The following is a 12,129-nucleotide window of genomic DNA, read 5'->3' on the forward strand; positions in this document are numbered from 1 at the left end:
GCATTTCACATTCCAGCTTCCTAATTCCATTACCTTGCTGAGCAAGTTATTCATTCATAAGAAGTCTTTTTTTGTTTGTGGGTTCTTAGATTTTTGTCGCAGGCTTTCTTAGATTTTGGAATCAAATGTATTTGTGACCATGTCGGTCCCTATAAGGAGTCTTTTATCTGTTAATGTACTATTTTATTATTAAATACATCTTCAAATACAAGACAAGATCTTAGATACTTTGAAACTAAAATTCTTCAGTAATGTTATAGTTGGATCCTATATATATTTTAATAGGAATGATTTGATTCAACCTTTTTTTCTGTTAAACCTTTAGGTCTTTATGTCTGAAGCTGGGAAAATCAGCCAGAAGATCAAAGTGTGGTTTAGTGACTACTTCAATGTCAGTGACACAATTGCCATAGTTTCTTTCTTCATTGGATTTGGACTAAGATTTGGAGCAAAATGGAACTTTTTGAATGCATATGATAATCATGTTTTTGTTGCTGGAAGATTAATTTACTGTCTTAATATAATATTTTGGTATGTGCGGTTGCTAGATTTTCTAGCCGTAAATCAACAGGCAGGACCTTATGTAATGATGATTGGGAAAATGGTAAGTTGAAATGTTTGCTGATATGCATGAATTAATTGTTTCTTTAACATTATAAAAAATATTTTAATATAGCTTTACTTGGGCCCACAAATATTTGTTAGGTTTATTTGCCTCATACTCTGAATCTGCCATTCCTTTAGGATATTTCATCAATGTGTGTGCTTATTTGGAATGTGTGTGTGTGGTGTATGTATATGTGTGTGGGGGTGTGTGTGTAGGGGGGTGTATTGTGGGTGTGTGTGGTGGGTGTAGGTACACACAAATGTGATGGACAGAAGATGACATTGGATATCTTTTGTTACCCTTCATCTTACTCCTTGTAGACAGGGTTTCTTACTGACACTAACCTTTTCTCCTTCCCTTCTTTCTTCCCTTCCTTCTCTTCCTTACTCTCTCCTTTGCATCCTCTAGCCCTTCCTCCTTTTTCTCTTAATTTTGAGATAATTATAGATTCATGTGGAGCTGTAAGAAATAATAATAATTCTGCTAGCCTCTATCTTGCTTTCTCCAAAGGTTACATCTCCACTCTTTTTGTTTAATAAGCTTTACCTCCTATGAGGCAAGGTAGAGGAAAGTCTGCACTTCCATTGTTAATTGATTTACTGGAATTAAGTCTCCAAATTTGCCCATGTAAACCATAGTTTTTGATACATTTGTTAGGCTATATTTTGAACTACTGATACAGTTTATTATAGAGACAAAGATACCTGTGACTTGCTTAGCTTCAATCTCCTTCATCAGGTTTATGTAATGTTAACATTTCCCTGAGTGCTATTATCAGCAATAAATGGAAACTCAAATACTATCTTCTACAACATTAGAAACACCTTTTCAGATGAAATTTGTTACAGGAATTAAATTCTCTTGTGTCTTAACCCCGGTTTTTTTTTTTTTTTTTTTTTTTTTAAACAGGTGGCCAATATGTTCTACATTGTAGTGATAATGGCTCTTGTATTACTTAGTTTTGGTGTTCCCAGAAAGGCAATACTTTATCCTCATGAAGCACCATCTTGGTCTCTTGCTAAAGATATAGTTTTTCATCCATACTGGATGATTTTTGGTGAAGTTTATGCTTATGAAATTGATGGTAAGAATTTATATTTACAAAATCATCTTTGGGTTATCTTATAAAGCCAGAATTGCATTCGAAAAATATTGCATGTTTTCCACTCAAACTTACAGCCTAAATCCCCCTACAGTGCAGTTCTTAACAGCAGAAAAAAACAAAATGTGGATCAAAAGTGTTTTGAAAGTTGTTCAATGATATGTGGTAGAGGTCTGTCCTAAATTCTTAGATAGTAAGGCTATTTATTAATTCACATAATAGAAAGTTGAGAAGTAGAATTGTGTTTGGGGCTGGTTAATTCATAGCTAAGGACTTAATGAGGAGGAAATCTGTCTTTCCACTTGCCTTATCTCTTGGAAGATCATCTTTCAGGGGGTGAACTTACCATGATTATCCTAGACCAAGTCAGGTGGATTGGTGTTGGATCAAGCACAGTGTTACTGGCAAAAGTAATGGCCCTATGTGAAAATTGAAAAGCTTAAATAAAGACAATTTTTTAAGGGGATAACTGATTCATTACGAACTTACATCAAAATTTTGAAAATCTGAATAAACTAATAAATGAAGCACCCATCTGTGTTCAACCCATTCTTGGTTAAAGCATTACGTCTGTTGCACATTTCTTTGAGGTAACTTTTGAGCTTAGCTGATAGGTAGTAGCTTCCAGGGGTGTTCTGACCTCTGCATCTGAGCTATAGAGTACACAGTATGATTTTAGTCTCTCTCTACTCTTCCCTGCCCCACACTTGCATCTCACACACACACACCCCTAGTGACTTAAAATACTGATGTTTTACATACCTGTCAAAATTTTTATTTAATGGCTTCTCGTTCAGTGTCATTTTTCAGGGTTTTGTTGCCTGCTATTTTTCTAATGCCGTCTTAATGTGTGATTGTTATAAAATATATGCAAGCTGGGCATAGTGTCATACACCTTTAATCCCAACACTTGGGAGGCAGAGACAGGGTGACATCTATGATTTTGAGGCCAGCCTCTTCTACATGATGATGATGATGATGATGATGATGATGATGAGAATTTCAGTAATATACACATTTTAAAATAGTGACTAAATACTAACCATTAAGTATACTATATATATGTGTATATATATGCATATATATATATATGTACATATACATATTTGTCTCTAATCATAATGGTTTTCGTCCCTTCCCTGCCCAAATGAATCTTGTGTTATTCATTATAATTCTGGTGGCTATGAAAACTATGCCCTTCTTTGCTTGTGTTTAGCTGTGTCCTAGCCTCAAAAAGGTTTCAGGTATAAGTAATGGAAAACAAGGAATTCAAAACTAGTCATCTAAAAATATATATTTATTTTTAATTATGTGTATATTCGTTTGTCTGTGTGTGGGTATGTGCACCTATGTGTGGGTGCCTGTGAGGGTCAGAAGCATGGGATCCATCTGAAGTTGCACTTACAGGTGGTTCTGAGTCACCCATCATAGGTGCTGGGAAACGAACTCAGATCCTAATTTTTAGCTGTTCAGCCTCCTCCCCAGACCCCAAATCTAGTAATTGTATATTTAAAACGCATTTTAATACTCTTTAGAGACATAATGAAGTCTGAAACTCCATAGGGTTTACTATGTATGGATCTGTCATGTATTTTTTAGGTTCAGATTTTTTTCTTATTTAAATGTTATAATTTCACTTTATCCAGTGGTTTTATCTGCCTTTACCTTCAGTGTAAACCTGCTTTTGGATAGCTGTAAAATGTAGTAGTCCTTGCTTGTATGCAGTGCAGTGGTATGGCAGGGCAGAAGGCCCCACACTTCTAAGTGTTGGAGTCTTTGTAAAGCAGAGGTCCAATGACCACCTGTCAGAGATCCTTGTCTTTTAAACTCTTAAGCAGATTTGCCTGTGCTCAGAATTTTCTATTGAGACAAAGAACCTGGAACACTAAATAAACTATTATATTTAAAACTCTTTTTTCTTTTCCCAAAGTGTGTGCAAATGATTCCACTATCAAGGAAATCTGTGGTCCTGGCACATGGTTGACTCCATTTCTTCAAGCAGTCTACCTCTTTGTACAGTATATCATTATGGTTAATCTTCTTATTGCATTTTTCAAGTAAGAATTTTATTTACTTAATATATTCATTGATACACAGTTCTCATTTTGAATGAGAGCCTGAGTTTTAAAATCTCAATATTGTTAACACCTAAAGTATTAGAATATCTTGGAAAAAATTACAAATAAGATGTGAATTTTCAAAACAAAGGAATTCTAAATGTTAGGTTTTATTATTTTTTTCAACATAAAATGTGTGTGTGTATGTTATGTGTGTACTCATTCACATGTGCATGAGGATGTGTGTGAAGTAAAGGCTAGAGGTGGATATTGAGTGTCTTTGTTAATCATTCTCCACTTCATATCTTTATTTTAAATTTCATTTTATTTTTTGTGTTTGGGTGTGTTTTTGCCTGCATGCATGTCTGTAGCACATTATGCAGTGCCACAGTGACCACAAGTCTAACTCCATGGGACTGGAGTGAGACTGTTTTCAGCTTCCATGTGAACCCTGGGAGCCAAACTGTGAAAGAGCAGCCATCCACCTTTTTGTTTGTTTGTTTGTTTGTTTGTTTTTGGTTTGGTTTTTTTGAGGCAGGGTTTCTCTGTATTGCTTTGGAGCCTGTCCTAGAACTTACTCTATAGACCAGGCTGGCCTGGAACTCACAGAGATCCACCTGCCTCTGCTTCCCGAGTGCTAGGACTAAAGGTGCGTGTCACCAATACCCAGTTGTTTTTGTTGTTGTTTGTTTTTGCTTTTGTTTTTTTAATCCACCTTATTTTTTAAGAAAGGGTCTCATTGAATCTGGAGGTTGTCAATCTGGTTAAGCTGCCTAGCCAGTGAGCCTGTGTGGTCTACCCATCTTACCCCTAAACATGTAGTTTCTTTATAAATATAATCTTTCGGGAAACAAAGACAAAAGACTAGTGAAATGAGTTGATAAAGGTACTTATTAACAAGTCTGGCCCGGCAGTGGTGGTGCATGCCTTTAATCCCAGTACTTGACTTCGGAATCAGAGGCAGGAGGATCTCTGTGAGTTCAAGGACAGCTTGGTCCTCAGAGTGAGTGTCCAGGATAGGCTCCAAAGCTACACAGAGAAACGCTGTGTCGAAACAAGTCTGATTCCCCAGGACCTCTGCATATGACACACATAGGAAAAAACTGTTTTATAGTTTTTTAATCTTTATCTGAGATTTTTTCCTAGGTTGCTAGAGAATTACAGAAAAACGCAGAACTTATCAGTAATTGCACTTGATATTTAGGTAACATTCATAATGTCATTTTTCTGAATATATAAATTGTGGTTCTCAAAATAATCTCTGTGTCTGTGTGTGTGTGTTGATTTTTTTTGAGACAGGGTTTTTCTGTGTAGCTCTGGCTGTCCTGGAACTTACAGAGGTCTACCTGCCTCTGCCTCCCAACTACTGGGATTAAAGGAGTACATCACCACACCTGGCACTTTTATATTTTTTAAAGCAAAAATTAATGTTCAGTTTTTTTTTGTTTTTGTTTTGGGTTTTGTTTTGTTTTTGAGACAGGGTTTTTCTATGTCGCTTTGGAACCTGTCCTGGTACTTACTCTGTAGACCAGACTGGCCTTGAACTTATGGAGATCTGCCTGTCTCTGTCTCCCAAGTGCTGAGATTAAACACCTGTGCCACCACCGCCTGGCCATTTATTAGTTTCTAATAAATATGTCATTCTCCATGATCTAGATCATATTTCATGCCAGTTTATTAAACTTCTCAATTAGGTTATAATTTTTGCTAATATACATATTTTCAAAATGTTTTTTCCCCTCTCTAAATGTTCAGAACTGTTGAGGATATGTAGTTCTAGTACTGTTTGGCTTTACATCAAAATAAGGCTGTGTCCCTTCCTGCTGACACTTGGTATTATGTTTCTTATTAGTTGCCAATTTTGATAGTATATAAGAGAATCTAGATTTTATTTTTACTCAATTAATGATAACTTATTTTTTAAGTTAGGATGCCTTTATGTAGCATAAATAAGCAAACTAAGCTTAATTTTGGGGATGTGGGGATATGGGGATGTGTACTGGTCTGTGTACACGTCATGAAATGAGGAGGATACCAAGTGTTTCTTATAGCTGTCCATCCTATTTCCTTGAGACAAGGTCTCTCACTGAACCCGAGATTTACCGTTTTACCTAGGCTGGCTGTCTAGTGCACTCTTGAGATGCACTTTCTCTGTCCCACAACACTGGGGTTACATGCATGTGTAGCCACACCTGATTTATACATGGGTGCTAGAGATTTGAATTCAGGTTCTCATGTTTGCATAGTAAGTACTCTTAACCGCTGAGTCATCTCTAAGGGTTTTTTTGTTTGTTTGTTGGTTTGGTTTGGTTTGGTTTTGGTTTTGATTTTGATTTTTTTTTTCTTTCTTTTTTTTTTTTTTTTTCTGTGTTTCAAGACAAGGTCTTCCTTTATATAGCCTTGGCTGTCTTGGAACTAATTATGTAGACTATGCTGGCCTCAAACTCACAGCTATCTGTCTGCTTCTATCTCCCAAGTGCTAGGGTTAAATGGATATGTAATGGATATGTAAATAAATTTGTAATGGATAAAATGGCCTATTTTATCCATTACATATAATTTTGTAAAAGCCTGAAGTCATTCCTTTCCTGCCCATTTTTCTGAGGTCCTTATTTAGGGCCTCAACAATATCAAGCTTTCATGTTGCATAAATATGTTATAATTTTTCATTTACTTTTTTTAAATGAAAGTATACTCACATGTAGTGCAGAATTATAGTGAATATTTAATATTTAATATTTAAGTTTTTAGAATATAATTGTTTGATTTGTTTTTGTTCATTCTAGCAATGTATATTTACAAGTGAAGGCAATTTCCAATATTGTATGGAAGTATCAGCGTTATCATTTTATTATGGCTTATCATGAAAAACCAGTCCTGCCTCCTCCACTTATCATTCTCAGCCATATAGTTTCTCTGTTCTGCTGTGTATGCAAAAGGAGAAAGAAAGATAAGACTTCTGATGGACCAAGTAAGTAAAATAAATTAAGGAAAATGTTTTTCTTGCTTCTCGTTGTTAAACTTGAATGCTAAGAATTGATTTTAAAGCTTATTGGATTAGTTATTGTGAAAACTTAAATTTTGCCTCTATATGAAGAAATTTTAGGTACAGTTTGAGTATCTGAAAATAAGAACTGTGATAAGTTGAATATGAAAGACCAGTCTTTTTCAGAATTAGAGCAAGTACATAAATTGATAGCTATGAAATCAAACTGGCTAGAAGAATACTAGAATTGAAAGATAGTAAATTATTAAAAGTGCTTCAGACTTCAAATGTTGCATAAAGTGCAAATAACTCTACCCAGAGAAACAACTTATCAATCTGGTTAAAGCATAGGATGATACCTGTCAAGGATCTCTTGGTTGATTAAGGTGCCTACTTTCTTCATCTGCTGCTTTTATTTATTTATTTGTTCTCTGTATCTGGTATATCTGGTATATTTTATATGGTATAAAAAGAGGACTATTATACTTGAAGTTAAAAGGAGACAAAATACCTAAAACTGTGGCCATAATCTGCATGGCTTTAAAACCAGCAGTTGAGAGGCAGAGGCAGAGGGATATCTATGAGTTCAGGGCTATGTTGAGAGACACTGTCTATTAGATAAACAAACAAATAAATAGGCTGTGTAGAGAGGCCCTGTCCATAAGAATAAATAAGTAGAAAGAAAAAGACACAGGAACTGAAGTCTGAAAGCCTGGTGGGTAGTGTTCATTGTTTTGTGTTCTAATTTCTTTCTGGCCTTCTCCTCCTTAGAACTTTTCTTAACAGAAGAAGATCAAAAGAAACTCCATGACTTTGAAGAGCAGTGTGTTGAGATGTATTTTGATGAAAAGGATGATAAATTCCATTCTGGAAGTGAAGAGAGAATCCGTGTCACTTTTGAAAGGTAAATATACTCTTTAATTATCACTGGCTGTATGTTAGAATGGATCCTGTTAGTTGATACATGTTCACTGTTCATTTTATCAAAAAATGTTTTATGTTACATACATTGAGAAATCAGGTTAGTTCTTTACATTTACTACATTTAACCCAGTAGATCTTATGTTACAAGCTTTTATTTTATTTTACTTTTCATAAATATATTTTAAGTTTTTATTTTTATTTTATGTGTATGGGTGTGCACATGCGTGCATGTGCATGTACATTTCTTGTTGAGGTCAGAAGAGATTATTGGGTCCCCTGGAACTGGAGTTACAGACAGTTGTGAACCACCGTGAGGGTGCTGGGACTCAAACCCCAAGTCCTCTGAAAGACCAGCAAGTGCTCTTAACCACTGAGTCAGCAGTCTAGTTCCTTACTTTATTCTTTATAAATGCTGGGGGTCAAGCTCAGGCCTCACACTCATTAGGAAAGTGTTATACTGCTGAGACTGGCCATCAGTGCTCTTGTGTTTTGGCTTCAGTTACAAAGGAGAGACGATTTGATGTCCTTAACTATTCAAGAAAATAAAAATAAAGCTATCATAGTTATTTTAAAGCTTTTGTTTCTTTATATTGTGTTTGTTTCATATTAAAAGCATGTGGTATTTGTATGTGGTATGGCAGTCCTTTGTATATGTAGTTGTATATACGTTTTGTGAGGAATAGACTCAGATAACTTATGGAACAAAATTTGTTTGTAAAACTTTGTGTTTTAAACCACACATGGTGGCACATGCCTTTAATTCCAGCACTTGGAAGGCAGAGGCAAGTGAATCTCTGAGTTCAAGGCCAGCCTGGTTCATAGGGAGAATTCCGGGACAGCTGGAACTACACAGAGAAACCCTGTCTCAAAAAGAGGGTGGGAGAGGGACCCTTTGTGTTTTAATTATGATTGTATTAGCACTGCATCCTTCTCAAACATAAGGTATAATTTGTACAAACTCACAATGGCACTTTATTTTTGCAGTTTATATAACAAGTACATTTTCTCCTACCCTTATCATCATCCATTTAGACTACAAAAAGCAATCTGTATGTTTTTTTTTTTTTAATTATTCTAGCTCACAGACAATAACATAGTCATTAAAAACTGAGAGATAGCTCAGAGGTTAAGAGCACTGAGTTAAGGTTCAGAGGTCCTGAGTTCAATTCCCAGCAACCACAAGGTGGCTTACAACCATCCGTTATGAGATCTGGTGCCCTCTTCTAGTATGCAGATATACATGGAAGCAGAATGTTGTATTCATAATAAATAAATAAAATCTTTAAAAAAAAACTTAAATAAAAAAAAAACTGATAAATGCACATGAAGTTTTGCTTTAAAAAAATCCCAGCACTCGGGGCAGAGGCAGGTGGACATCTGTTAGTTCAAGGCCAGCCTGGTCTGCAGATCAAGTTCCAGGACAGCCAAGGCTGTTACACAGAGAAACCCTGTCTCAAAAAAAAAAAAAAAGTGTCCCTGTGTATGAATGACACTTATGCTGTGGCTTAAGTGTAGATATTAGAGGACACCTTTGTTGCCAGAGACATTCTCTCTTTCCTTTCCTGACCGGCTTCCAGAGCTCAAACTCTGGTCTCCACTGAGCCAGCTCCCTGTTCCATCTACATTAATTTTCACATCTGTAAAATGCCCTTTTTGTCCCCCTACAGAGTGGAGCAGATGTGCATTCAGATTAAAGAAGTTGGAGATCGTGTCAACTACATAAAAAGATCATTACAGTCTTTAGATTCTCAGATTGGTCATCTGCAAGATCTCTCAGCCCTGACAGTAGATACATTAAAAACACTTACAGCCCAGAAAGCTTCAGAAGCTAGCAAAGTTCATAATGAGATCACTCGAGAATTGAGTATTTCCAAACACTTGGCCCAGAATCTTATTGATGATGTTCCTGTAAGACCTATGTGGAAGAAGCATAGTGTTGTAAATACACTGAGTTCCTCTCTGCCTCAAGGTGATCGTGAAAGTAATAATCCTTTTCTTTGTAACATTTTTATGAAAGATGAAAAAGACCCCCAGTATAACCTGTTTTGTCAAGATTTGCCTGTGATACCCCAGAGAAGAGAATTCAACATTCCAGAGGCTGGTTCCTCCTGTGGTGCCTTATTCCCAAGTGCTGTTTCTCCCCCAGAATTACGACAGAGGCGGCATGGGGTAGAAATCTTAAAAGTATTTAATAAAAATCAGAAACTAGGTAGTTCACCTAATAGTTCACCACATATGTCATCCCCACCAACCAAATTTTCTGTGAGTACTCCATCCCAGCCAAGTTGCAAAAGCCACTTGGAATCTGCAACCAAAGAACCAGAACCTGTTTTCTATAAAGCTACAGAAGGAGATAACATAGAATTTGGAGCATTTGTGGGTAAGTTTGGCAAATCGTACTGCATATTAGTGTTGCTTTTGATGTCAGAAATATTACCTTAGGAAAATAATTGGCTAATTAACTAAAATGTACTGTATGACAGGTGGCCTTTTCATAATAGTCTTGTAAAGGAATCAGAAATGTTAAAAAAAAAATAATTGAATTGGGCTGTAAGAGTTCTATTGTCATATACTTATTTGATGCCATTTATTATAATAAACTTATTGGGCGCTGTCTTGAATTGAAATATATCTTCAGTTGGATTTGTCAATTGTTGGAAGGATCTGAGTGATTCGTGAGTGGTAGATACTAAGGTAAAAGTAGAGTGTTACAAGGGAGGTTAGAAGTTGGGCCAGTGTGTAATTTCATATACAACCAGGACAGTGTTGAAAATGAAAGGTGTACTACAAGCAATTGCGTTAGGAATACAGACACAGCACATTCATTCTTTACTTAACAGTGATACATTTGGCAGTATGATCATATGAAAAATTTTAATAAAAACTAAAAAATGGTTTATCTAAAAGCAAGTTTTGTTACTCTACCAATCAAATATATGTCTGTATTTACAGTTCAGTCAATTATAGATCTAAAGATGAAAACATTTCTATTTAAAGATTTTTCTTTATGAGTTTTTGCCTGCATATATGTCTGTGCACCATGGATGTGTCTGTTACCCACAGAGGTCAGAAGAGGATATCCAGTCCCTTGAAAGTGGAGTTATAGATGGTTGCAAGCCACTGTTTGGGTGCTGGGAACTGAACCTGGATCCTCTTCAAGATCAACAAGTATTCCTGATCCCTGAGCCATCACTTCAGCCCCCTTTCCCACTTTTTTTATCAGTTATCTTGTGCACTAAAGAACCAGCACAAAGGAGCTACCTTTTCAATTCTCTCCACTTCCTTTTCCTCACTGTTCCGAGCTCTGGCTAGTGGGCTAGTATCATGTCTCATTTAAGGGGTAGCAGTCATTCTCAGCTCCTTAAACTGTTATGAATCTCTGCATTGACTGCTTCCCACTGCAAAAAAAGCTTCTATGACCACAGTTCAGAGCAGCCCAGGTCTGTGCGTGCAAACAAACATTTAGAACAAGTATCGGCCAAGTATCGGACATAGGTTTACAGTATCAGGATGGATCTGTTGTGGAGCAAGCCTCAAATCCGTTAGAAAGCAGCATACTCTACAAGGTTGTGCCGCTATTGCACCAGAAAAGACAGGTGCAAAAGAAAAGTCTTATACTTACTTACAATAGCCTAAGTAAAATAATAGAAAAAAAATACTCTTTTGACAGTAATCATTTGTTAATAACATTTCTGAAAATCATTTGGCTAGGGAATTGATGGAGAGCTAGACTGTAGTAAGATAAATAAAGCATGAGGAGAATATAAAAGGGTGGTTGGACAATTCCCTGAAAAGCTTAATCTTGAGAAGAAGAGTTGTAACTAACAATGGGGTTTTGTTGTTGTTGTTGTTGTTTGTTTTTGTTTTGTTTTGTTTGTTTAGGATGTTTTATTTGAATTTTGGTTTGAGACAGAGTCTTGCTGTATCACCCAAATTATCCTTGAACTTAGAATTCTCCTACCTCAGCTTCCCCAGTCCTGGCATTACTGTAAACATAGTCTGTCATACTGGGCAGATGGTCTTTTGTTAAGTGGTAATATAGACCTAAGCATATTTAAATGCTGGCAGTGTGCCACATAGAGAAGAATAAACAAAGAGAGAAAGTGTCATAGGTCTAGTTCAGATCTGTGATTTGAGAAAATATAGTATTCTAATTGCCTCCTAAGTATTTAACTAGGGTGGTTTTTGTAATAACCTGCTCTTTTATAGTAATATTCAAATTATTATAAGATCTACCTGAGGCCTTTTGCCTTGTTGTGTCTGACTTTGTCCATTGGCTTTCTACTCAAGTCTCTGTTTTTCTAGCTTTCCCAGCCTATGAATTTACCTAGTTGTGGACATTGTAAGAATCATCTGGGGAATCTGTTAATAAGATCATGTAAAAGATTAATATTAAGGCCAACTTGGCATGCTATCTAGTTATGAGATTACTGATATTTACTGTTAGCTTATA

At 36.0% G+C, this 12,129-nt stretch overlaps 1 protein-coding gene across 3 annotated transcripts in view; it reads left to right on the forward strand.

Annotated features, from left to right (window-relative positions):
• The window catches only part of Trpm7 (transient receptor potential cation channel subfamily M member 7), a 90,032-nt gene that overhangs the window by 55,748 nt on the left and 22,155 nt on the right, over positions 1-12,129 (forward strand). For 2 of the 3 annotated variants that reach the window (XM_027421918.2, XM_027421919.2), the window contains exons 21-26: positions 326-604; positions 1,517-1,691; positions 3,640-3,766; positions 6,553-6,737; positions 7,524-7,656; positions 9,344-10,056. In XM_027421918.2, the coding sequence (XP_027277719.1) occupies positions 326-604; positions 1,517-1,691; positions 3,640-3,766; positions 6,553-6,737; positions 7,524-7,656; positions 9,344-10,056 (1,612 nt within the window). Of the gene's footprint in view, positions 1-325; positions 605-1,516; positions 1,692-3,639; positions 3,767-6,552; positions 6,738-7,523; positions 7,657-9,343; positions 10,057-12,129 lie in introns of those variants that run through there. The other variant, XM_035446933.1, reaches the window with a different exon arrangement.

Source organism: Cricetulus griseus, chromosome 6 (genome assembly GCF_003668045.3).
Source record: "Cricetulus griseus strain 17A/GY chromosome 6, alternate assembly CriGri-PICRH-1.0, whole genome shotgun sequence".
Lineage (NCBI taxonomy): Eukaryota > Metazoa > Chordata > Mammalia > Rodentia > Cricetidae > Cricetulus > Cricetulus griseus.